This window comes from Sminthopsis crassicaudata, chromosome 3 (assembly GCF_048593235.1).
Source record: "Sminthopsis crassicaudata isolate SCR6 chromosome 3, ASM4859323v1, whole genome shotgun sequence".
Lineage (NCBI taxonomy): Eukaryota > Metazoa > Chordata > Mammalia > Dasyuromorphia > Dasyuridae > Sminthopsis > Sminthopsis crassicaudata.
This window is the reverse complement of record NC_133619.1, coordinates 647,601,200-647,627,174: the sequence shown is the minus strand read 5'-3', so window position 1 is coordinate 647,627,174 and position 25,975 is coordinate 647,601,200. Positions and strand designations below refer to the sequence as shown.

General features: G+C 38.2%; 1 protein-coding gene across 1 annotated transcript; it reads left to right on the top strand.

The window, feature by feature from the left end:
• The first annotated feature begins 2,414 nt into the window (after positions 1-2,414).
• Positions 2,415-23,998, top strand: LOC141564573 (uncharacterized). The gene is made up of 5 exons (XM_074307200.1): positions 2,415-2,722; positions 3,203-3,319; positions 9,860-9,986; positions 11,727-11,822; positions 19,170-23,998. Exons 2-5 carry the CDS (start codon positions 3,299-3,301, stop codon positions 21,350-21,352), a joined length of 2,427 nt encoding a protein of 808 aa, XP_074163301.1. The 5' UTR covers positions 2,415-2,722; positions 3,203-3,298; the 3' UTR covers positions 21,353-23,998.
• The last annotated feature ends 1,977 nt before the right edge of the window (positions 23,999-25,975 follow it).

The following is a 25,975-nucleotide window of genomic DNA, read 5'->3' as shown; positions in this document are numbered from 1 at the left end:
AAAGATTATTTTTAAATTCCCAAAATGTTAATAATAACCAACATTTCTATCTATGTTCCAGGCACAGTGCTAAGGGCTTTACAATGAATGATCATTTCATTTGCTCCTCAAAATAACCTTGGAAGGTGGGTTATATTATCCCCATTTTACAGTAAGGAAATTGAGGCAAACAGGTAAAGTGACTTGCCCAGAGTCACTGAAGTCAGATTAGAATGTAGGTCTTGCTGACTCCATACCCAGCAGTCTCTCCACTATTCCACCTAGATATTTCTAAATTGATGAAAAGGCAGATGATGTGGGAATACTTCCAGAACTTAAACTACATTTTAAAGCAATAGTCATCAGAACCATCTGGGAATTGTCAAAAACACAGAAGTCAATGGAAAAGAATAACCCAAGGAGATTCATTTGATAAGAAAAGAGATTTCCTAAAGGAGAACTCCAGATGTGATTAAAATCTACTGGGAAACAGGAAAGCAGTCTATTCCAAAGTAGGCTTAGACCAGCACCTTTTACCACACTCCACAATACCTTTAAAACGGATCTGCAACCTTAATATGAAAAGTCATGTTATAAAAAAGCAGATGAGAAACACATCCTAAACCTCTGCCAGCTCTGGGAAGGAGATGGGATCTTAACCAAACCAGAGACAGAGGCAATTAATTACAAAGGATCAAAGGATCCACTGGATTATCTAAAATTAAATGCTTCTGAACAGAAAGCACTGGGGACCCTAAGAGAAAGGGAAGTGGTCAAATGGGGAAATGCTCTGTAGCCAAATCTCTCTGAAAAAAGTGTGGAATCTAAGATGTAGAGACCATTGAGCTGCATACATGTATATGTGAATATTTGCATATAGATACATCTACTCATTCTTTTGCTTTTATTTGTATCTCCAAACCAACCCAGGTAACCAGAACCGAGAGGAAAGAAAGAAAGAAAGAGAGAGAGAAAGAGAAGAGAGAGAGAGAGAGAGAGAGAGAGAGAGAGAGAGAGAGAGAGAGAGAGAGAGAGAGAGAGAGAGAGAGAGAGAGAGAGAGAAAGAGAAAGAAAGAAAAAAAAGAAAGAGAGAGAAAGAAAGAGAGAGAAAGAAAGAGAGAAAGAGAGAAAGAAAGAGAAAGAGAGAAAGAAAGAGAGAGAGAAAGAGAGAAAGAAAGAGAGAAAGAAAGAGAGAGAGAAAGAGAGAAAGAGAGAAAGAAAGAGAGAAAGAAAGAGAGAAAGAAAGAGAGAAAGAAAGAAAGAAAGAGAGAGAGAAAGAGAGAGAGAAAGAGAGAGAGAAAGAGAGAGAGAAAGAGAGAAAGAGAGAGAGAGAGAAAGAGAGAAAGAAAGAGAGAAAGAAAGAGAGAAAGAAAGAAAGAGAGAAAGAGAGAAAGAAAGAGAGAAAGAGAGAAAGAGAGAAAGAGAGAAAGAGAGAAAGAAAGAAAGAAAGAAAGAAAGAAAGAAAGAAAGAAAGAAAGAAAGAAAGAAAGAAAGAAAGAAAGAAAGAAAGAAAGAAAGAAAGAAAGAAAGAAAGAAAGAAAGAAAGAAAGAAAAGAAGGTTCTTTAAGGATCTCCAGGGGTTTGAGCTCCCTGCACTCCCAACAGCAACCCTCCCCCCCACCGTCCGTGGCCTCCATCCAGGCTTCCTGCCATTCCCGTGCTCCAGGACAGGACCCCCAGCTTTCTGCATCTCTCCCTTGCCATTAGTCCTGGGGTTTTGAGGGGTAGAGAGGGAACTAGCGATGGGGAGACGGACTGCTCTCGGAGGGGACTGTGAAGGTTTGTGTAAACGAAGAGAGAAGCTTTCTAACACACACCGAATCCTGTGCCTGGGGCCCCAGGTGTCCCGACTTCCTGGCCTGGGTAGCCCTGGAGGATCCAGCTGTGCTACAGCTGAGGAAGCAGATGAAGGAGAAGCCTCTTCCGGAGGGGGGGAATGTGGCAGGGCAGGAACGGACACAGGCCAGGGGTCTGGGAAAGTTAAGTTGGGCTGCACAAGTCTGAGTTCCGGGGGGGCGGCGGAGGCAGGGAGGCCTGAGGGGGTGAGGGGAATGGGAGAGGGATGGAAGGGGAAACGTCCTTGGGAGGAAGGGGAGGAGAGCGGGGGAGGAGAGCTGGAAGAGTCCGAGCTTGTGCTGGGGAGGGGCTGAGTCCCAGAGCAAGGGGACCGGGGGAGACGTGGAAATAGGAAGCAGAAGGGATGGGGGAGGGGAGCGCTCAGAGATGACCAGCCCGGTGGGTGGGGCCCAGGTGCAATCAGAGCCTTGGGGAGGAGCGTGCAGGCCTGGGAGGAGGAGGGGGGAGAACGGGCCCCCGCGGTGGCCAAGGCGTTCCACGTGACGGAGGCGGGGCTTGGGGAGGAGAGGTGGGCGGGGCCCAAGGGCCTGGTCCTGGGTATGATTGGAGGAAAGGGGCCGTGCCGGGGGCCTCCGGGGCTGGGCAGGTGGGACTTCGGGGACTAGAAGGACCCTCCCCGAAGGGGCCGGCTGAAAACAGGAACTTGAAACTGAGATCTCTCTGTCTCTTCCCCTTGGAGCTGAAATCTTTCTGTTTCCTTCCCTCAGAACTGAGATCCCGGGGCCGTCCCCGGACTTGGGATCTCTCTGTCTCCTTCCATCTCAGCTGAGATCTCTCCGCTTGTTGCCCTCGGAGCTGAGATCTCTCTCCCATCTTCTCTCGCAGCAGAGATCTCTTCATGAGGAGCCTTGTTAGGGTCAGCTGCGCCCAGGCAGATCGCAGGTAGGTCTGAGGGGAGACTCCTTGCTGCGCCCTCCTCTGCGGGCTGCCCGTTCCATTCTTGGAGAGTGTGACAGCTCCGCCAGGGAAGACTTCTCTCCAGGTCTGACTCCGGGAGCTGCTTCCTGCCCCTGCTCCCTTCGTAGCTCAAAGGTCCCGGGGTGCCACCCCCAGTTTTACCGTGGGCCAGCTGCCCCAACATCCTATCTGACCCATGCCATATGGTGGAGAGAGAATTCTGGGGCTCGGGTCCCTGAGGCTCTGCCTGGTCTCATCCCACCTGGGATCTCAAAGCCCCTTCTGCCTCCTGGATCTCTGTGGGAGGCGGGGGAAGAGCATGAAACCAAACAGGAGGAGTTCGGGAGGGAGGCAACTCCTCTTCCTGCTCAGAGCAAGTTCACTTCCAAGCGTGACCCTCCCAGCTGCCCCCCTCCTGACTGGAGGGCCAACTAACTCCTCTGAGACCTCTCCTTCTAATTGCAGGTAGGCCAGCAGAGAAGGCAAAGAAAAAGTCACCTCCCTCCGCTTTCCTTGCCCCTCCCCAGCTTGGTCTGCCGAGGGTCCAAGCCGGGAATCGGAGGGAATGGCTCCTGGCAAGTCCCAGGTGAGTGCAGTCCCTGCCCGGAGCTGAGCAGCCTCAGCCCAGGGGAGTCTGGGAAGCTTCCTCCTGTCAGAGGGAGGGGGCCCTGGCAGGGCTGGCAGCAAGGCAGGAATCACCCTCCTGCCCATTTCCTTCTGCCCCCAGTCAAGCGTTGCTCCCAGGGCTCTCTGAATCCCTCTCCTTTGCTAGTTCTTAAGTCAAAAAGCCTTTCGAAAAGGGTTACACTGTGTCAGCTGTTGTTCTTCTGTGGATACAAAGTATCCAGCCAAGAAATCAAAGAAACTCAATCCCCAAAGGAAAGAAAAATCAGTTCCTGCCCTCAAAGAACTCTCACTCTAAACACCTGTGCCCACACAAGCATCCTACAGTGTAGGCGCCAGACTCTGAGGGAGGCTTCACAAGTTTTGTTTTCAGGAAGTGAGATTTTTGCTGACATGTGACAGAAGTCAGGAGGGGAGGCAGAAAGGAGGACATTCTGATTGTGAGAGAAGCCATCGGGATGGAGGATCTTGGTCAAGGATCAGCCAGGAGCCCAGTGTCCCTGGGTCAGAGAGAGCAGGTGGAAGGGAGGAAGGTGTGACAAGATTAGAAAGGGGCTGGGTTACATAGTGTCCATTACATGTCAGAATGATTAAATCATTTGAGTCTGTTGGGAGAATTGTCAGGGCCCTTCCTGGGAACAGCAGGAAATGAAAGTACTGGATGCAGTCACACATGTACATGACGGCTTTGGGATCTATTCAAGAGTGATCGACATTTTGCTCAAATGTTCTGGATCGATGAATGAAGCTATGTGTTCATATATATCTGTATCTCTCTCTAACGTTCTTTGTATCTTTCTTCCTCAGCTCCTTGATCTAGGGCACTTAGGCAAGGAAAGGAATATGAGAAGGGAAAAGAAGGAAGGAAAGATGACAGAGGTTGCTTCTATTGTTCAAAGGCCTTTAGCAGCTAGGTGGTCCAGTAGATACACTGCCCAGCCAGACGTCAGGGATACCTCACTTTAAATTCAGCCTCAGATACTAACTCTGGGATCCTGGGCAAGTTACTTAATCCTGTTTGCCTTAATTTCCTGAGACAGAAAATATGCTGGAGAAGGAAGTGCCAAATCACTCCAGTATCTTTGCCAAGAACATCCCAAATGGGATGGATAAGATTCAAAATTGTGAACCTCAACAACAAAGGAAACAGTAGCTTCTTTGATAATCGGCTGGTCCATTTGTCTTTGTTAAGCTGCTGTTCCTTACCAGATTTGCTAGCTAAAGGGAAGGGGGTAGTTCTGGAATTCTTCCTATCTTGAGAGATTTCTTTTATAATGTGGGGCTGGGGAAGGTTCTGAAGAGATCCACATCCATCAGAATACATCCTCATACAGTATTGTTGTTGAAGTGTATAGTGATCTCCGGTTCTGCTCATTTCACTCAGCATCAGTTCATGTCTCTCCAAGCCTCTCTGTATTCATCCTGCTGGTCATTTCTTACAGAACAATAATATTCTATAACATCCATACACCACAATTTATCCAACCATTCTCCAATTAATGGGCATCCATTCATTTTCCAGTTTCTGGCCACTACAAAAAGGGCTGCCACAAACATTTTGGCACATACAGGTCCCTTTCCCTTCTTTACTATTTCTTTGGGATGTAATCCCAATAGTAGCACTGCTAGTTCAAAGGGTAAGTACAGTTTGATAACTTTTTGGGCATAATTCCAGATTGCTCTCCAGAATGGTTGGATTCTTTCACAACTCCACCAACAATGCATCAGTGTCCCAGTTTTCCCACAGCCCCTCCAACATTCATCATTATTTTTTCCTGTCATCTTAGCCAATCTGACAAGTGTGTAGGGGTATCTCAGAGTTGTCTTAATTTGCATTTCTCTGATCAATAGTGATTTGGAACACTCTTTCATGTGAGTGGAAATAGTTTCAATTTCATCATCTGAAAATTGTTCATATCCTTTGACCATTTACCAATTGGAGAATGGCTTGATTTATTATAAATTAGAGTCAGTTCTGTATTTTGGAAATGAGGCCTTTATCAGAACCTTTAACTGTAAAAATGTTTTCGACGGGCATCCTTTCAATTTCTAGTTTCTAGCCACTACAAAAAACCACCACAAACATTTTTGCACAGCCTTATAGATTTTTTTTTTTTGTTCTTTGTGTACTTTTTATTTCATTCTTTTTCCCTCCCACTCCCTCACATCTCTCAAGAAGACTACAATTAAGCATGGATATATTTAAGTATACACACACTGATATATACATACACACACACCTAAAATACACATACATCTAAAAATATTAATATAACTGACATAATGTAGATTTTTCTCATTTCATGAAATTTTTTTTAACTTTGACTTTATTAATTAATGAGGAATTTATGAGGAATAAATTATTTCAATAGACACCTAGAACTCTAGAACATAGGAGATCAAGAGTAATCAGTTATAAGACAGATTTATGGCCTTTCTAGATATATATTATTCTCTCTAACCTATTCCTGATCTGAGCAGGATTTCAAAATTACAAGCCCTCCTTCCCCATTTAATTTTTCTGTGTCAATTATGACTCTTGCATTTTATTCATAGAGCATAATTATTGTTTATAGCTCTTTTCTCACTGTTTTGCTTTTTAGAGTCGTATACTCAGTTCAACCTCGATCTTACTCTTGAACTCCCCAATTACTAATGATAATCTTAGACATAAGGTTTACATCACCAAGTATAAAACATAAACAATTTGTCCTTATTGAGTCCCTTGAAATTAGTCTTTGATGATCACTCTTACATATAGAATTTTCTATTAAGTTCAAGTTTGTTTGTAACAAAATTCTGAAAATCTGACAGGTTACCTAATGTCCACTTTAAAAATTCAGTATTGTACTCAATTTTTCTGGATTTAATTTTTCTTTAGATCTTCAATATATAGTATTCTAAGATCTGTAGTTTTTTATTGTGGCCACTGATAGGTCTTGTGATTCTAATTGTGGCTTCAGCATATTTGAATTATTGTTGTTATTGGTAATAAAATTTGGCAATAATATTTCCTATAAGTTCTTCTTGTAGGATCTCTTTCAGGTGGTGATTGGCGGATTTTTTCTATTTCTTCTTTCCCCTATTTTTCTAACATTTCAGGACAATTTTCTTATTTATTTCTTGTATTATTGTATTCAAAATTTTTTTTTATCATAACTTTCAGGTAGTTCAATTATTCTTGTCTTTTCTTTTCTTGATCTGTTTTCCAGATCTGTTATTTTCTTATGAGATGTTTCACATCCTCTTCTATTTTTTTCATTCTTTCTTTTTTGTTTTATTATTTCTTAGTCTATTATAAATTAACTGGCTTCCCCTTGCCCAGTTTTGAATTACAAAGCGTTATTTTCTTCCTTAAGACTCTTGGGGCACACTTTCTTTTCATAATCTTCTTATTTTTCTTGCATTGTTCTGAATTTGTTTAGTTTTCCTCAATCTCTCTCATTTGATTTTTTTAAAGTCTCTTTTGAATTCTTTTGGGGCAGGTAATCATTTGATTACTCATTGGGGTAGGAGATAACCTCCTCTGAAGATGAATCCTGTCTTTCCTATTTCCATAGTAACTTTCTATGATTGGGTTCTTTCTCCTTTTCCTGTTTGTTTTTATTGAAATGAGAGTTTGTTAGTGTAATCACATCTTGCCCTGTGGTGGTGGTGGAGAAAATGGTGCCTCTGGCCTCAAATCCTTCTTCATTTCTCCCCTCTGGCTTGGACATTAAAACTGAGAACTCTACCCTCTTGCAAGTGCCTACAGCCAGTAGCATCCCTGCCCCGCTGCTTCTGCACTTAACTCAGCATGTGCTGGTTCCTTCTCATCCAGGGTAGTATTTAAGCAGCAGAGCTGGCCCTGTTGTTTCTTATTAACAGAGCTTCCCTCAATCTTCCCAGACTCAGACTCCCAACTGTCAGGGGCTGAGATTACCTACCAATACAACTTGTCCCAAGGTTGGAACTAGTTTGGAGGTGTCATGCTTCAGAGGGGCCTAACATCTTCCTGATAGATTTTTTAGGGTTTTCTCAGGTTGTTTTGAGGGATCACTGTTCTGTTTCCACTCATTTGTTTTTAGCTACCTGATGTTTGCCTGAGGTGCAGTTTTGTCTTGTTTGTGGGAGAAATCTGAAGAACTTGGAATTTTCTGGTGCACTGTGCCATCTTGACAGAATCTTTTCAATCAAATGTCTTTTTTTTTTTATTTTTTTTTTTTTTATTTTTTTTTTTTTTTGCTGAGGCAATTGGGGTTAAGTGACTTGCCCAGGGTCACATAGCTAGGAAGTGTTGAGTGTCTGAGACCAGATTTAAACTCAGGTCCTCCTGAATTCAGGGCTGGTGCTCTAACCCTTTGCACCACCTTGCTGCCCCCTCAATCAAATGTCTTAAAGAAGAAAACCAAGTAATGAAAAAATGAAAATACACTTTTATCCATGTGATAGAGAATATTAATAACAGAACCAAATAACAAAATTATTAGATAAGGGGGGTGAGATATAGGATAGAAGTCAAGAATGATACCTCAGTTATAAGTTTGAGACACTCCAAAATAATAGAACCTCTGAAAAAAGTGAATCATATCATTCTATTAGAAATGGATGAAAAGGAAATGGAAGAGCATCAAAGACAATGGCTAATTACAAGATCTCCAAGTATCAGACTGAAAAATAGATGACCCCTCACAAATATCAAAGGATTCCCCCCCCCCGCCCTGAGGCTGGGGTTAAGTGACTTGCCCAAGGTCACACAGCTAGGAAGTGTTGAGTGTCTGAGACCAGATTTGAACTCAGGTCCTCCTGAATTCAAGGCTGGTGCTCTATCTGCTGCACCAACTAGCTGCCCCATATCAAAGGATTTTTAAATGTGATGACCTTGTGGCCATAAATCTGTCTTTTAACTCATTACTCTTGATCTCCTATGTTCTAGAGTTCTAGGTGTCTATTGAAATAATTTATTCCTCATAAATATTCTGTCATTGTCTTTCTTGGGCTAATTACAACGAGCTAATTCCTATCATGGTTGCTCATTTTTGTGTAACTAATAATGAAAAGTAAGTCATGAGTGCCATCAACAAGAGAAAGGATCCATAAAGCAAAGATAGAAGCTTTTTTGGCTTTGACATATCGTACTAGATGATCCTTTAAGCCCTCAATAAAACAATAGATAGCTCTTCTTTACTTGACTGGAAACAGTCCCATATCACTCAGTTCTGAGTATAGTACTGTCTCTTAAAAATCCTCTTTAGCTTTCAACTTATTGAGACTTTGTTTAGAAAATTAACTAGATAATTTTCCTTTCTTTGCTCTCTCTTCATGATCACAAGTAACACATTCTCCCAGATACATGGTATTCTTGAATCTCCAATGACCTCTCCTTCCTGAATCCTGGCTCCTTATATCCTCCCAGAGAATGGGCTTGTGGGTACTCCATATAGAACCAATGAGTATTACAAAGATATAAACTCCTTTAAAGGTTGAACTAAAGGTGTGAACTCTGAGCTAGAGAATTGTTAAGTATCGACTTAGCACCTAGTAAGGAACCTAACACTTGTCAGTTTCTCCTGTTAGGATTTTACAAGGTACTGTCAGTGGAATTGAGAGAGACAATAATTATCTAATTTAGCATGGTTCAGTATGATTGATTTAATCCTACTAGGAGATGTTATGGGCTAAAACTTGAAACAAGGTACTAATTGATGAGATAATGATTCTCTAATTGAGAATTACAGTATTTACTGTATTTACATTTACATATATTATATTTACATTTACATATATTACAGTATTTACTGTAATTCTACAAGATTCACACCTTTAAGAGAGCATATATAAGCTAGGAGCCTCAACCAGGATTGACTCTGGGAAATTTAGTCAAGGTGATTCACAGGCCAGAGAAGGCAGCTTAAGCTCATGGAACCAAGACTACAGAAAATATCTTAGAACCAAGGAGAGAGATAGGCCTCCAGAAAGCTAACTGGGCCCCAGGAAGGAGACAATAAAGGATTTGGACTTTAATTCCTGGCTATATTTGGGGTGATTCTTACACTGAACTGAAAGGAAGGCTATCTCCAGAAGCTCCCCCAAGAAACCTGGGAGATGTTAGGATTCTTACATTCTGCCAAATTCTTTCTAAAAACCTGTCATTTGTGACACTTCTGATGAGGAGGAATTTCATGTCCCCTCTCTTTCTCCTCTACAGATTTTCTTCCCTCACTGGGAGAACACATATCTTCTCCCTCATTCCATAGGGAGAAGCAGTTCATATTAAGACATCTGTCCAACTTTTATTTTTCCATCATGATTTTGACTTCAAATAGAAAATGCTTTTCTCAACATTCCATTGTGCTTTCAATAACTATGGTTTCAAGTGTTAGCTCTGATTCACTTAAAGGTTATGAATTTTGGGTAAATCCCTTTTTATGTTTTAGTTTCCTCCTTGACATTGATGAGAATTGGGCCAGATGAATTTTGAACTGTCTTTCTGTTCTAAATCATGTGATTTTTGATGATTTAGGAGTCAGTGACGTTTAAAGATGTGGCTGTGGACTTCACCCAGGAAGAATGGCGCCTCTTGGACCATTCTCAGAAAGAGCTCTACAAGGAGGTCATGCTGGAGAATGTCCAGAACCTTCTCAGCCTGGGTAAGGACCAATGTCTTCATTTCCTACTTAGTGTGTAGGGTTTGAGCCTGTATCAATTATTTGAACAGTCAAAGTGCTGCTCTCTCCATAGGCTCCACTGGCTGCCTGACTTTCCTAAGAAAGATCTTTGAATTGTGTGATGGGAAGCTGGCAATTTCACTTGTTGCTCCTGAAGTTGCCTCTTCTATTTTAGATAGCTTCATGTCAGAAGTCAATCCAGGATTAGAGATTCAGAGCTAAGTTTAAAGATTGTGTCTAGTGTAACTTCTTTTTTTTTTTTTTTTTTTTTTGCTGAGGCAATTGGGGTTAAGTGACTTGCCCAGGGTCACACAGCTAGGAAGTGTTAAGTGTCTGAGATCAGATTTGAACTCTGGTCCTCCTGACTTCAGGCCTGGTACTCAATCCACTGTGTCACCTAGCTGCCCTAGCGTAACTTCTAATTGGAGCAAAATTCTGCCTGCAAAATCTTTGAAAATTGTTCATACAGTTTTCCTTGAAGATGGCCAGTGAAACAATCCCTATCTGCCAAGGCAATCCCTTCCTCTTTGGGATGGGTCTAGACTTTAGAAATGTCTTCTTGTTAACAGGTTTCAATTTATAGTTCATTTCTCCTAATATGTTGTATATGGAATTGAACAGTAAGGTAAACAGATAATTCTCTGAGCAAGATTACCATTATTAACAGGGGCGGCCTTCCTACCTTTGGCCTGGCATAGCCATACCTTTGGCCAAAGCTCCCAAGCAGTCAGAAAGTTCTTCTTTTATAGGTTTTAGAGAATGCAGAATCAAGAGCAAAACAAAGAGATGGTATCATGGGATTGAGAACAAAATAACTGGTTACAGAATGGAGGCACAGGAAACAATGTAATTATTTGGAAGTTGGTAATGAGGAGCTACCAACAAACCCTTCCTTTCATGTGACTAAGAATTGACTAGTGTTTTAGAAAACCTGTAGTGTCTCAGAGATAACAGACCAAACTTTGTGGACAACAGACCAGCTCTCTTTTGAAGGATGGCTCAGTGTCCTAAAGATATTAAACCCAACTGTTCACACACATCCCTCAAAGACAACTAAATTCCTTGAGTGAAATGGATTAGTGATTAGCAGGAGAGCTTGATTTAAAAAATAAATCATTGCACACCAGCTGAATTCTGAATGAAGTTCAGAGAAAGAACCATGACAATCGATTAAAGGACAAAATTAATTATTTATAGATGGGATCAATATGATGATGCTCAATCAGTTTAATCATCTCAGTAGTATAACAAGTTTATTTTTATTCTCTTTTATTGTTCCCCCTAAATCTTGCACATGTGATGGAAAAAGAAGGAAAGGTAGTAAGCATGTGTATATACCCACTAAGTGTAAACTGAGGTAGACATAGGTGAAGTAATTTGCAGAAAAGTAGCCAGCTACTAATTGTCTGAGACTGAATTTGGAATCAAACCTTCTTGCCTCCAGATGAGGTCTCTTAACACTATGCTTCCAGCTGTTTCTAATTTTAAGAGTGGAATATTTCCATCTTTCTGTTAAAGAATTGAACAAAAATGACATTTTCCGATTCCCTACCTGATTCCATGATCTCCCCTCCAAAGAGTCTAACTATCAATACCATGGAAACCATTCTTGAAGAGTCTTGGAATCATCTCATTGTTTTTGCTTACATATCCTTTTGCTTCAAGAGGACCAAATTATGAATTTCTCTTCATTCTCATCCTCTCTGTGTTCCCCATGCCTAGGATTTCCAGTTGCCAGAGAAGATTTGATCTCCTATTTTCAGAAAACAGGAACACCATGGATTCTGGGGGGGAAATGGCCAAGGAACTTTTGTCCAGGTGAGTGAGATGAAAGCCAACTATTTGAGGGAGATTTATAAGGGATTTGTGTTTTGTAATGAAGGGAGTGCTTGTCTTGGGGACTGGAAATGTGACTTGGAATCCCCCCTCCTTTCTCTTTTTTGATACTTTTAAAGAAAGTGATCCTGGTAAGTCATTGAACCCCTGAACCTCAGTTTCCTCATCTGTAAAATGAGGGAGATTTATAAGGGATTTGTGTTTTGTAATGAAGGGAGTGCTTGTCTTGGGGACTGGAAATCTGACTTGGAATCCCCCCTCCTTTCTCTTTTTTGATACTTTTAAAGAAAGTGATCCTGGTAAGTCATTGAACCCCTGAACCTCAGTTTCCTCATCTGTAAAATGAGATAGTTAGACTCTATGGGTTTTATTCCCTTCTAATGATAAACATGCAATCATATAAAGTCATTGTTTGGAATTTTGAACATAGACTCTCTTGAAAGCATCCAAAGAAGGTGGCTGTCCACTATGAACACTTTCCTATATTGTCTTTTTTTTATTGTTTTGATTTTTAGTTTTTATTGAAATTCTTAATTTGCTTATCTAGCTTAATGCCTTTTAAGTATAAGTAAGGTCCCTCTCATCTGCACAAGGGGATTAAATACTGGTTTCAGATTTACTCTACAAGTTGATAGGCTAGATATAAATAAAAAAAATTAGAAAAATAGCCAGGTATCCTTTTTCAGATGAATTTTTATTTGTATGTTCTGTGTTACTGTGGAGAAATAATAACACAAATTGTATAAATATATAAATAAAATCACTCAATGGATGTCATCACTTCTTATATGACACAATTAGGAAAGAAGCAGATTCAAATAATTTCTTTTAGCCCTTTTCTTCTTTTACACACTAAAATATTTTCATGTTGTTGGAGAAAGAAGTCCCCAGGTTAGTATAACTTTCATCCAGTTGTGTTTGTCATTTTCATTATCCCAAATGTCAAAATGTATACCACATTTTGGTTGGATGGCCTTGGATAGTTGGCCTTAGAGAGGAACTGGGATGGATTGTAGCAGCAGTCGTAAGGCCAGTGCCATCTTGGTCTACCCTAGATTTTCTTTAAATCAGCAAACATTCATTAAGCACCTACTACATTCCAGTCCCTTTGTTAAGCACCAGAAATGTGCTTAATATATAGAGAAAGGCAGAGGTTAAGTTCTGCTCTCAAGGACTTCACCCTCTAGTGAGGAAGACAACATGTATATCACTATTTAGAAACTTACCACATCAAGGATAAATTGCAGTTAACCAAGAGAGGGGAGGAAGTAAGGCTACTGAAGAAGACTTATTGTAGAATGAGAAATTTTGAATAGGACTTCAGGGAAGACAATGTGAATGAGGGGCAGGAGAGGCAACCAGAGCAAACATGGAGTTGGAAGATGGAGTGTACTAGTCAAGGAGCAAAGAGAAAGTCATTACCACTGGTTACTACACATATGGAAGGGGGGAGGAGGAGAAGGACAGATGATGAAGGGCTTTAACAGCCAAGTACTTGATTGTACTTGATTCTGATGACAAAAAGCAACATGAGTTAGTGATAGGAAGAGAAATGCATTTTAGGAAGATGAATTTGACAGCTCGGTGGAGGATTGAACGGATGGAAGAGAAAACTGATGCGGTGAAGCCAATCAATAGACTCTTGCAATAATACTTCAGATGTGAGATGATTAAACCAAGAAAATTGGAAGACAAGGGTATGTATGTGAGAGATGTTACAAAGGCAGAATCAGTAGGACTTTCCACAAGGTTGAATTGAGGGTGTGAAGTTTGAGAACGGGAGAGATGATGAGAATTAGATGATATCTAGGTTATGAAGCCAGACAATTGGGAGGATGGTACCTGGGATAGTAAAAGGAAAATTAAAAATGATGAAAATTGGGAGAAATATAATGAATTTAGTCTTGGATATCCTAGGAGAACCAGGAGAAAGTATTGTCCTCAAAATCTAGAGAGGAGAGAGTATCAAGGAAAAGAGGGTGATCAATTGTGTCATAGGCAGCAGAGAAGTAAAAAAGGAAGTTTAAGGAAAAAAATCGATGTAGCAATTAGGAGATTTTTGACAACTTTGCAGAGAGTAGGTTGAGGTGAACAATAAAGTAGAAACTTGGAGTACAGAGTACAAGGCATCAGCCCAAGGCCCTGCTTCTCATCTTTCTGACTTTTTTAAAAGTTAAAAAAAAATTGTTGACCAGATTCTTGAAGATGATCTCCCTGGGTGGTTGAGAGGTAGAGACTCCCGGGCATCCCATAGATCCAGACTCTCTGGAAGCCTAGAAGCCTTTGTGATCAAGTTTGGTCTGGTCAGATCTCACTGGAGTTGGAACTAGACAAAGGCAACTCCTTGTCATTGATAAGGTATAAGAAGAGATAGAAGCAGATCTGACATCAGAATTTGCATTTGAACAGGAGAGAGACCAGCATCCAGGGAGTGAGGTAATGGTTTGGACCCCATCTCAGCCCTTAGCTCAGTGAGTCAATAACTATTGATAAATGCTTACTGTGTTCTAGGTTCTCTATAAGTCTGGGGAATCAAAGGAAGGTAAAAGATAGTGCAGCTGTTCATCCAGGCTACAAACATTGAGATGGTCTGGGAAGACACAGCAGATCATGAGCCTTACTCAACTTAGTTGAGCCACATAAAAAGAGGGTTTTGCCCAGAAAATTCACCAAATTCAAGGGGAAACAAATGAATAGAAGCAGTTTAAGAAGAATAGAGTTGGTGAAGAAATAGCCAAAATCATAATTATAATAACTAACATTCAAATAGTGCCTTTCATGTTCCAAGCAAATTGCAAATATATAAATGATCCTCCCAACACCTGGGAGGTGGATGCTCCTCAATTTCCAATCCTTTGCTACCACAAAAAAACCTACTATAATATTTTTGTACAAATAGGTTCTTTCCCCTTTTTCTTAATCTCTTTCAGATACAGATATAGTGGTGATATTGTTGAATTAAAGGGTACACACTATTTTATAGTCCTTTGGGCATAGTTACATTGTTTGCCAGAATGAATGGATCAGTTCACAACTTTACCCACAGTGCAATAGTGTCTAAATTTTCCCCATCCTCCCCAACAATTATCATTCCCCTTTTCCTGTCATAGTAGCCAATTTGATAGGTATGAAGTGATAGCTCAGAGTTGTTTTAATATGTATTTCTCTGATGAATAGATTTAGAGCATTTTTTCATATTACCATACATAGTTTTGATTTCTTCTGAAAACTGCTTGTTTATATCTTTTGATCTTTTTTAAGTTAGGGAAATGAATTCTTATAAATTTGACTCAGTTATCTACATATTTGAGATACTTGCAAAAAAGCTTTCTGCTTTCTTCTAATTTTTGTTGCATTTAATCTAATTTTTAAATTTAATCTCAATAGCATCAGTTTTACACCTTATACTGCTCTTTATCTCTTGCTTGGTCATAAATTCTTCCCTTCTCCACAGATCTGACAAGTAAACTCTTAATTGCTCTTTTAATTTGCTTATGGTATTTCCTTTTATGTTCAAATCATGTACCCATTTTGACCTTATTTTTGTATATAAGATTTTGGTTTGTACCTAGTTTCTGCTGTACTGTTTTTTAGTTTTTCCAGCAGATTTTTTTTCAAATTGTGAGTTTTTAATTCCCAAATTTTTAATCTTTGTGTTTATCAAACACTAATTTATTATTATTATTAAAGGGTTCAATGAAGTTATAATTTTTATATCCCTCCATGGGAAGATGATTTTTATTTTTTTATTTTATTTTTTATTTTTAAATTTTTTTTCCCTGAGGCTGGGGTTAAGTGACTTGCCCAGGGTCACACAGCTAGGAAGTGTTAAGTGTCTGAGACTAGATTTGAACTCGGGTCCTCCTGAATTCAAGGCTGGTGCTCTATCCACTGTGCCACCTAACTGCCCTCAGAAGATGATTTTTATAACTCTTAAGAACTCTATCACTAGTAGAGGTAGAGGGAATATGCATAAAAAGAGTGTTGGTATTAGTTGACTGATGCGTTGATATTAAAAGAAACAAAACAAAATTAAGGAGTGACAAAGAAGATTGCATTGAAAAAAGAGGGAAGAAGAAGAGGAAACAATAAATTTTATCACATAAAGAGATGGGAAAGATGGGGGAATGGAAATCTCTTAACACTTATTTTATTCTCTCTTTGAGCCAGTTTCAGTGCAAGGAAGGTTTCAGTTGGGTATAGAAATCTATCTTATCATTTAGGAAAATAGAAGGAAAATTGGATTGATAGAAAGGAGGGAAAATTAAGGAATGTGGTGGTCAGAAATAATACTGCTGAGAAAGAATAGGGCAAAAAGAAAAAGAGAAAAATAAATAGAGGAAAACACAGGTAGTAATTATACTGTGATGTAAATGGGATAAACTCACCCATTAAATGGAAGGGATGGCAGAATGGATTAAAGATCAGGATCCAATTATATGATATTTACAAGAAACACATCTAAACCAGAGAGATACACACAGAGTAAAGGCAAAAAACTGGAGCAGAATCTGTTATGCTTCAACTGCAGTTAAAAACAAAAAAACAGGAGTAGCAACAAAGTAAAAGCAAAAATAAATATAATTAAAAGAGATAAGGAAAGAAACTTCATCTTGCTAAGAAGTACCACAGAAAATGAAGTAATTTCAGTACTAAATATATGTATAACAAATGGCATAGCATCTAAATTTTTTAAGGAGAAGCTAAATGAGTTGCAGGAGGAAAAAAACAGCAAAATGATACTAGTGGGGAACCTCAACGTTTCCCTCTCAAAACCAGATAAATATAATCACAAAATAAACAAGAAAGAATTTAAGGAACTTGCATGTTAGAAATACTGAACATGCTAGACTTCTGAAGATTATTAAATAGGAATAGAAAGGAATATATCTTTTCCCCCAGATCTATACAGAAGCTACAGAAAAACTGATTTTGTGCATAAATACCTCTTAACCAAATGCAGAAAGGCAGAAATACTAAGTGCATCCTTTTCACATCATGATGTAAAAAAAAATTAAATTTACAAATTAAGTTTACTAATGAGTCATGGGAAGAGATTTAAAATTAAGTGAAGACTAATACTAAAGAATAAGTAGATCAAAGAACAAATCATGGAAACAAATAATTTTATTGAAGAGAATGACAAATTTATAAAAAAGAAATAAGAGCAGTTCCCCAAATGATAAATGATCAAAAGATATGATCTATGTCCAGAGGGTTATAAAATCATATATAGCCTTTGACCCAACAGTACCACTACTAGTCATGAATCTCCAAAGAGATTTATACACACACACACACACACACACACACACACACACACACATACACATACACATATTTACATATATCAGCTCTTTTCTCAAGGCAAATAATTGGAAATTGAGAGGATGCTCATCAACTGGGGAAGGATTGAATAAATTTTGGTATGTGATTATGAAGAAATATTATTGTTCTATAAGAAATGATGAACAGATTCCTATCAGAAACATCTGGAAATCCTCCATGAGTTCAAACAAAATGAAATGTACTGTATACATAGTAATAGCAAAGTTGTGGGATGATTAGCTGTGAATGACTTTACTGTTCTCAGCTTTTGCTGAGAGTGATCCAAGAATACTCTGAAAAAGTTATGATGAAAAATGTTATCCATACCAGAGAAAGAACTGAATGTGTCTGAATACATACTGAAGTATACTTTTTAAAACTTTCTTTTTTTTTTTTTTTTCTTGACGGTTTTTTTTGGGGGGGAGGAGAGTGGAATCTATATTTGTTTGTTTGTTTTGCAACATGACTTTTATGGGAATGATTTGCCCAATTTCACATGGATCTTCGCAATGGAAGTTTGTGTGTAGAGTGAAAAGAAGAAAATCTGGAAATCAAAAATTTTAAAATAAATGTAAAAAAAAGTACGTGTAACTTGGGAAAATAAAAATATTAAATATTAAAGAGAATTATAATAATAAGGCAACATATCAAAATTTATGGGACACAAGCAAAGCAAATTTATATCTCTATAAGGAAATTTTCCTCTGAGGAAAATTTATATCTCTAAACATATCAATAAAGTAGAAAAAGAACAGATAAAAGAATTGGGCATGCAACTAAAAATATAAGAAAAATACTAAATTAAAGTCACCAATTAAACACCAAATTGGAAATTCTGAAAATCAAAGAAAAGAATAATCAAATTGAAAGTAAGAAAACCAAAAACCAATTAAAAAAAAAAAACCCTTAATGCTGGTTTTATGAAGAAACCAAAATGATAAGCCACAGATTAGTTTGGTTAAAAAAAAAAAAAAAAAAAAAAGAAAACCAAATTATTGGTATCAAAAATTAAAGGGGTGAATTTACTATTAACCAAGATGAAATTAAAGCAATAGTTAAGAATTATATTGCCCAAATGTATACCAATAAATTTGACAATCTAAGTTAAATGGATGAATATTTACAAAATTTATTCATTGTTCAGATTAACAGAAGAGGAAATAGGATACTTAATCGATCCAATTTTAGAAAAAAAAAATTGAACATGCTACCAATGAAATCCCTAAAAAAAAAATCTCCCAGGGTCAGATGGATTCACAAATGAATGCTATCAAATAATTAAAGAACAATTAATTTCAATACTATATAAACTATTTGGAAAAATAGGAGAAGGCACCCTCCCAAATTCCTTTTATGAAACAAATATGGTGCTGATGCCTTGAAATCAGGAAGAGCAAAAACAGTGAAACAAAACTATTGACCAATTTCCCTGATGAATGTTGAAGTGAAATTTTTAAATAAAATACTAAGGAGTTTATAGCAACATATTACCAAGGATAATATAGTATAACTAGGTGAAATTGATATCAGGAATGCAGGGTTAGTTCAATGTTAGAATTATCTATATCTCTACTTCTAGCCTCTCTGTGTTTTATATATCTCTCTGTCCCTCTGTCTGTTTATCTGTCTCTCTCCACTAATAACAAGTAATATAGTAAGTGGATAGAACACCTAAGATCTGACAAATAAAAAGTAAAAATTTTAAAAAGGGATTTGGAGAAAGTGTTGCAAGTGCAATGGAGAAAGGCCATCTGTAAAAGGAGCACACAGTCATAGGATTTGAGACCTCTTCTCTCTTGTAGAGCATACAGGATATGAGCAAATGGCATATTCAGATGATTGACTCTGCCCATTTAGGTTTGAAAATTCATTTTCTTTTTGTCTGGGGAAACAGAATAAATTTTAGTTTCCTTTCTGTCATTAGAGGGAAAATCATATATTTGCATGTATTTACATACACATTTACACAAATTTACATATTATATTTGTTTGTTTCTTCAGATGCAGTGATGAGGTTTAAAATGAATGAGACCACTACAAATCAGAGCATTTCTTTGGAAGAATCTGGCCAGCTAAGATTCATCAGTGATGGTTCTTGTGACTTCAATGGGAAAGAAATCTGTGACTCTCATATCAAGGTAGATAAAAATCTGCAGAATCCTTGTGAATCTGATGAAGTTGAAAAGAGCTTTGCACAGTATTCAGACCTAAATCACTGTAAGACACTTACTCCAAGGAATGATTGTTTTCAATACAGAAAATATAGGGAATGCTTTACTAAACAGTCCTTTGAGAAGCCTCTTGAAATGCAGATGTATCAAGGTAATCAACAGAAAATGCCCTTCAGCTTGAGTTCAGATCTCATTGAACATCAGAAAAGTTATACTGGCAAAAAGCTTTATATATGCAAGGAAGGAAAAAAGGCCTTCAGCCAGAACTCTAAGGTAGTTACTCATCAGAAAATTCACATCAGAAAGGAGCTTTATGAATATAATGAATGTGAAACCACATTATCACCTCACCCATCTCTTCCTCATCTTGGATTTCATACTGGAATGAAAATCCATGCATGTAAACATTGTGGGAAGGCCTTTCATTTGAAATCAGATCTTGTTAGACATGAGAAGATTCATACTGGAGAGAAACCTTATAAATGTAATGAATGTGGGAAGGCCTTTGGTTATAAATCACGTCTTATTGGCCATCAAAGAATTCACACTGGAGAGAAACCTTATGAATGTAATGAATGTGGGAAGGCCTTCTGCTACAAATCAGTCCTTATTGGCCATCAAAGAATTCATACAGGAGAGAAACCTTATAAATGTAAACAGTGTGAAAATTCTTTCCGATGGAGTATCAGCCTTGCTATACATGAGAGAATTCACACAGGAGAGAAACCTTATGAATGTGATCAGTGTGGAAAAACTTTCCATCAGAACTGTAATCTAGCTGTGCACCAGAGAATCCACACTGGCAAGAAACCTTATGAATGTAATCAATGTGGGAAAGCCTTCTGCTCCAGATCAAGCTTTTTGCACCATCAGAGAATTCACACTGGTGAGAAACCTTATGAATGTAGTCAATGTGGAAAGACTTTCCAACAGAACTGCAGTCTTACTGCCCACCAGAGAATCCATACTGGGGAGAAACCTTATAAATGCAATCAATGTGAGAAGGCTTTCTGCTCCAGATCAAGCTTTTTGCACCACCAGAAAATTCACACTGGTGAGAAACCTTTTGAATGTAATAAATGTGGGAAGGCTTTTCAGCGTAATTCTGATCTTGCTGCACATCAGAGAATTCACACTGGAGAGAAACCTTATGAATGTAATCAATGTGGAAAGGCTTTCAGATACCTCTCCAGTCTTGCTAAACATAAAAGAATCCATACTGGAGAGAAACTTTATGAATGTAATCAATGTGAAATGGCTTTCACAAACCACTCCAGTCTTTCTACACATCAGAGAACTCATACTGCAGAGAAACCTTATGAATGTAATCAATGTGGAAAGACTTTCCGACAGAGCTCTAATCTTATTGCACATCAGAGAACCCACACTGGAAAGAAACCTTATAAATGTATTCAGTGTGGAAAGACTTTCCGAAAGAACTCCCATCTTGCTGCCCACCAGACAATCCACACTGGGGAGAAACCTTTTGAGTGTAATCAATGTGGAAAGGCTTTCACAAGGAGGTCCAGTCTCATTACACATCAGAGGACACATACTGGAGAGAAACCTTATGAATGTGATCAATGTGGAAAAGCTTTTACTCAGCGCTCCAATCTTTCTGTACATCAGAGAATCCACAAAAAAGAGAATTCTTATCAACATGATCAATGTCAAAAAACTTCCCAATGGGACTTCAATATTTCTGGTTATCAGAGGGTTCATAATGAAAAGAAGCCTTATGAATGTAGTCAATGTGGAAAGGCTTTTACAAGGAAGTCAAGTCTTGCTTCACATCAGAGAATCCACACTGGAGAAAAACCTTATGAATGTAATCATTGTGGAAAGGCTTTCACTCAAAGCTCCAATCTTTTTGTACATCAGAGAATCCACACAAAAGAGAATTCTTATGAACATAGTCAATGTGAAAAGCTTTCCTGTGGAACTCCAATCTTACTTCATGTCAATCAGAGAATCCATACTGGAAAGAACCCACATGAACATAATCAGTTTTGAAAGTTTTGTGATTTAATTATAATCATGCTGAACATCAGAGAATTCACACTGCTGAGAAATCTTCCAAATGTAAGCAGCATGGAAAGGCTTCAGTCTTTCTGGATGTGTGAGAATCGATATTACAGAGACACTTCAGGAATATCATGCATCTCAGAAAGAAACCTGAGGGATATAAGCAATGTGGTAAAGCTTTCAGGAAACATTCATTTCCCCCTCCCACTCTTTTTTCCTCCACCAGAGAGTTCATACTCAATAGAAATCTTATCACTGTAATATATGAGGAAAGGCACTAAAATGAAGTACAGAGTTTGTTTAATGTCAGAAAAATCATTTGAAGAGAAGCTCTATATGGATTCAGTGTTAAAAGGCCGTCAGCCAGAGATTATCTCTTACTTTACATCAGAGGACTCACTGTGGAGAGAAGACTTATGAATGTTCTCAAAAAACTCCAAAACATTTTTGAGAAAGAGGAAAATCAACAGACAACAATATTCCTATAGGAATGAAGGCTTTTAGAAGCATTATGTGTGGGAAGAGTATCTTTCACCTAGGGCTCATACCTGACTGTACATGGAGAACTCAAAAATAGAATTTTGGGGTTTGATTAACAGGAGGTCTTTTGTTACAGCACAGACTTCATTAGATCTCCCAATATGGAGACCTTGGTAGACCTTTTAAATTTCATACTGTGCAGAAGGTCTTTTAAATGTAATGATTTTTTCTCTGAAAATCTTGTTGTTTATCATTACTCCTTATGACTTCATGGCATACATGTATTGTACCTTTTTCAGGTGTTTCCCAATTAATTGATACTCACTTTGCATCCTGTTGCTTTCTGACACAAAAAATTCTCAGATACATATTTGGACATCTGCTGGACATCTATTTCTGCCGCTTTCTTAGCCCAGTGGATAGAGTGTTGTTCTTGGAACCATGAAACCTGAGTTCTAATTGGGCTCTGAAACTTACTAGCTATAGTACTTTGGGTAATCATTTAATCTAGTTTCTCTCAGGAGAGCAAGAGTACCTACCTTCCAGGATTAACATGAGCATTAAAAGAGACAATGTCTCTAAAACACTCTCCTAGACTCAAATCATTAGGGAATTGCTAGGTTTTTAAATGATTATTATTCCTTGGGTCATAATTGTCCTAGTGAAGTCAGTAGGCTTCAAGATCTGGATACTTCACTCACTTTTCTTTTAATTCAAATTGATATTCAGAACAGAGTAGAGGAAGGCATTAGTTATAAATGGTAGAACTCTGGATTTAGAATCAGGAAGTTTTGGTTTTGAATCCTGACTCATGTTCTTTCTAGATCTTTAACTTTGGACAAGTTACTCTGTGCCTTACTTTACTCATCTCTAAAATGAGATTGACCCTCAGATTCTATGTTCCCTTCCAATTCTTAACATGTATATTTATCCAAAGTATATTCATGCTTCTATAGCCTCTTCTGATTTTCTAGGAAGGAGGCCCCACAGGACTAAATCTGAAACCATACTAGGAAGAAGTAGTCATCCAAACTATTTTTCATCCTATTTAAAATTAAAGATCTGGAGAAACTGAGATTAGTGTTTAATATACAAAGGAAAATCAGTATAATAACTACTTAATCAATCCAAAGACCTCCATTATGGAGTCAAGACTGACTAACCATTACAAAGACCTGGAAATACTGGAAAGTTGTCTGGCAGAAAATAGATATAGACCAACATCTTATACTGTAGATAAGCTTCTAATGAATTCTTGGCTTAGATGTGAAAGGTCACTTCAATTTAAAGGAACTAGAAATAAGAGACATTTCTGAATAATGGAAAAGTTCATCACACACAGGATCACAAAAAAGATAATGGCCAGTTTTTCTGACACAAAAACTCCTCAAAGCATCTAAAATTTAAAGGGAGGTAATTAACAGCGAAAAGATTTGCTGTAAGTTTCTCTCATAAAGGCCTGTCCAAAGTATATAAAGAAGAAATCTTGATTATATGCAGCTGTGCAGAGAATGGCTGAACAAATTTTGGCATGTGAATGGTGGGACATAAAATCATGGGAAAAAAAACAAAAACACATACATCCTTCAGTGAATACCTTGGTAGAATATTGTGATCTGCAGACTTCAGGGAGTATTGATGATAAGTGCAACATTGTGAAGGCCAACAGCTTTGAAATATATCACACTCCTGATTATTGTGATGATCAACCACTATAGCAGGGGAGTTACAAAAATCTGTGCAGTCTGCCTCCTGTTCCAGAGGTCATGGATATGAGATGTACAATAAAAACTACATTTTGAGAAATGGACTATGTGGGAATTGATTTGGCTTGCTTGTGCTTTCATTACCATTCCCCTCCCCCACAATTTGGGGCATGAGAGAATAGTAGTGTGAGGGGGACTAGAAATAGTCTTCCCACAGTCTTGATCCAACAAAAAATATTAAAGAAATTGATGGCTTTTAATCATACCTGAATTCAGAAGGAATGAAAATATCTTTGAAGGTGACATGTTGAATTTTTTAATCACTGAAAAGAAAAATGAAGCTATGCATTTTCTACGTGTTTTATGTGCAATCTTCTGTTTTATGATATATATGAAATATTCACTTTATTTTATGTTTGTGAATTTCAAAATAAAAAAATTAAATATTGATGGTTTCCTCTTTCATCAATTTTGAAGGCATGAGAAGAAATGGCAAAATTTTATCTTAATATGACTTTGTCTTTTTATCAGTGCTTTGGAATATGTTTTCATTTGTCATGATATTGGAAAACTTCCCATCCTTTCAGCTCACATCTATTGGTAATGGTTCCTGGTACACAAATGTTGGTTTTCTCCATATTTTGGATTTAAATGACTTTTCTTGATAACTTTTCAGGTAATATTTGACAGATTGTCCATTCTACAATTTCTCTTCCAATTTAATCTTCATTTATTTTTTGTTTTTGTTGCTTTTTGGTCATTTCAGTTGTAACAAACTTTTTTGGCCTTATTTGGCAATTTTTTTTGGAGAGGAGGGATGCTAGAGTAGTTTGCCATTTCCTTTTCAAGCTCATTTTTAAAATAAGTAACTGAGGCAAACAGGGTTAAGCCCAGGATCATATATCCATTAAATGCCCAAGGCTGGATTTGAACTCATGTAGATGAGTTTTCATGATTCCAAGCCCAGTGCTCTATCCAAAGCACCTTCTAGCTGTCCCTATTGTTTGTTCTTAATAAACAAAAATTCCCCAAACTCATCCTATCTACCTGAAATAGAGAAAGGAAAATAAAATCCATATTACAAGCATGGACAATCAAGGACAGCAGTCCTGTGTTGTCCATGTTCAAATAAATATGTTTTATTCTGCACTCCTGAGTTCTTCATTTTTTAGGAGCAAGTGGGAGCCTAGTTCATCGTATGGTCTCTGAAGTGGTGATTTAACATTGCATTAATTGGAGTTGTCCAAGACATTTTAGCAATACTTTTCCTATATAAATTGTTCTGCTGGTTCTGCTTACTGTATTTTGTATTAGTTCACACTAATGGCATGCTCACATCCAAGAAGGCACTGCTTTATGAGCAAAGCAGATCCACTGTACCTTGACTCCAACATAATGATGTCATTTTGATTTCTCTAAAAGAATGAAGGACAAGAACCAATCAAGTGTGCAGCATAAAGCCATCTATTAAGAAGAGCCACTAGATAGGTGAGACTGAAGATTTCATGACAAGGGGATAAAAGATGGGAGAATTTACTGGAGAAAACAGAATAGAGTAGGACTATTTGTGCATGTAAAGATGTTTGCCTCAGCAAGAAGAAAAGCTACTTCTTCCTGTGGAGATCACCTTCTAATGTGGGAGAAAGTATGAGCATCTGTGTCCACAGAAGCTCTCTGAAGTATGCATGCACTCTAAGGGGGAAAGCTCCAGCAGTTTCAGGGATGAGGAAAGGCTTGTTTTCAGAAGGTGAAATTTAAAGAAGCTAGGGGGCCAAGTGAGAAAGACATTCCAAACATGAAAAAAGCCATGGGAAAGGCAGAGTTATGGAGTGGAAGGTCTTGGTCAGGGATTATCCAGGAGGCCCAGGTGAGGAGGAAAGACATTCCAAATATAAGAGAAGCCATTGGAAGGCAAGAATTTTGGGCTGGAGGGTCTTAGTCAAGATTCATCCTGCAGGCCTGCCCCCTTGTCAGAGAGGAGAAGAGGAGGACTAAGGTGTGAGAAGACTGGAAAAGGTTAGGGGTTGATTATGTGGTATCTGCCATGTTCCAGGAGCGATATAAATACAATCTCATTTGATCTTGTGAAGACTGTCAGGGTCCTTATTAAGGACAGCCAGAGTATATGTACAGAGTACAGATAGACAGGTACAGATTGTTTTTATTCACTCAAGAGTGTGACCCACATCATCAGGGAATGGACACTTGGATCCTTCATTTCAAAGATCATGTAAGTATGGATATGTGTGTGTGTGTTTATGCATGCATGTAAGTTTATTTCTTTCTCCTGAGCCCCTTGACCCAAAGAAGATACAGAAGAGTTCAGGGTAACATCAGTGAGGGCCCATACACAAGAAAACCAACAGGAAAAGAAAATCTTTAGAAAGGGGGTGGGGGGAGGAAGAGACCAAAGGAAATGATTCCA

What these genes read in the sequence shown, in the direction of transcription:
- LOC141564573 (XM_074307200.1), top strand. Translation starts at nt 3,299, where the DNA reads ATGGCTCCTGGCAAGTCCCAG. An exon ending in TGGCTCCTGGCAAGTCCCAG is followed by an intron (nt 3,320 to 9,859) that starts GTGAGTGCAGTC and finishes TTGATGATTTAG; the next exon opens with GAGTCAGTGACGTTTAAAGA. An exon ending in CCAGAACCTTCTCAGCCTGG is followed by an intron (nt 9,987 to 11,726) that starts GTAAGGACCAAT and finishes CCCCATGCCTAG; the next exon opens with GATTTCCAGTTGCCAGAGAA.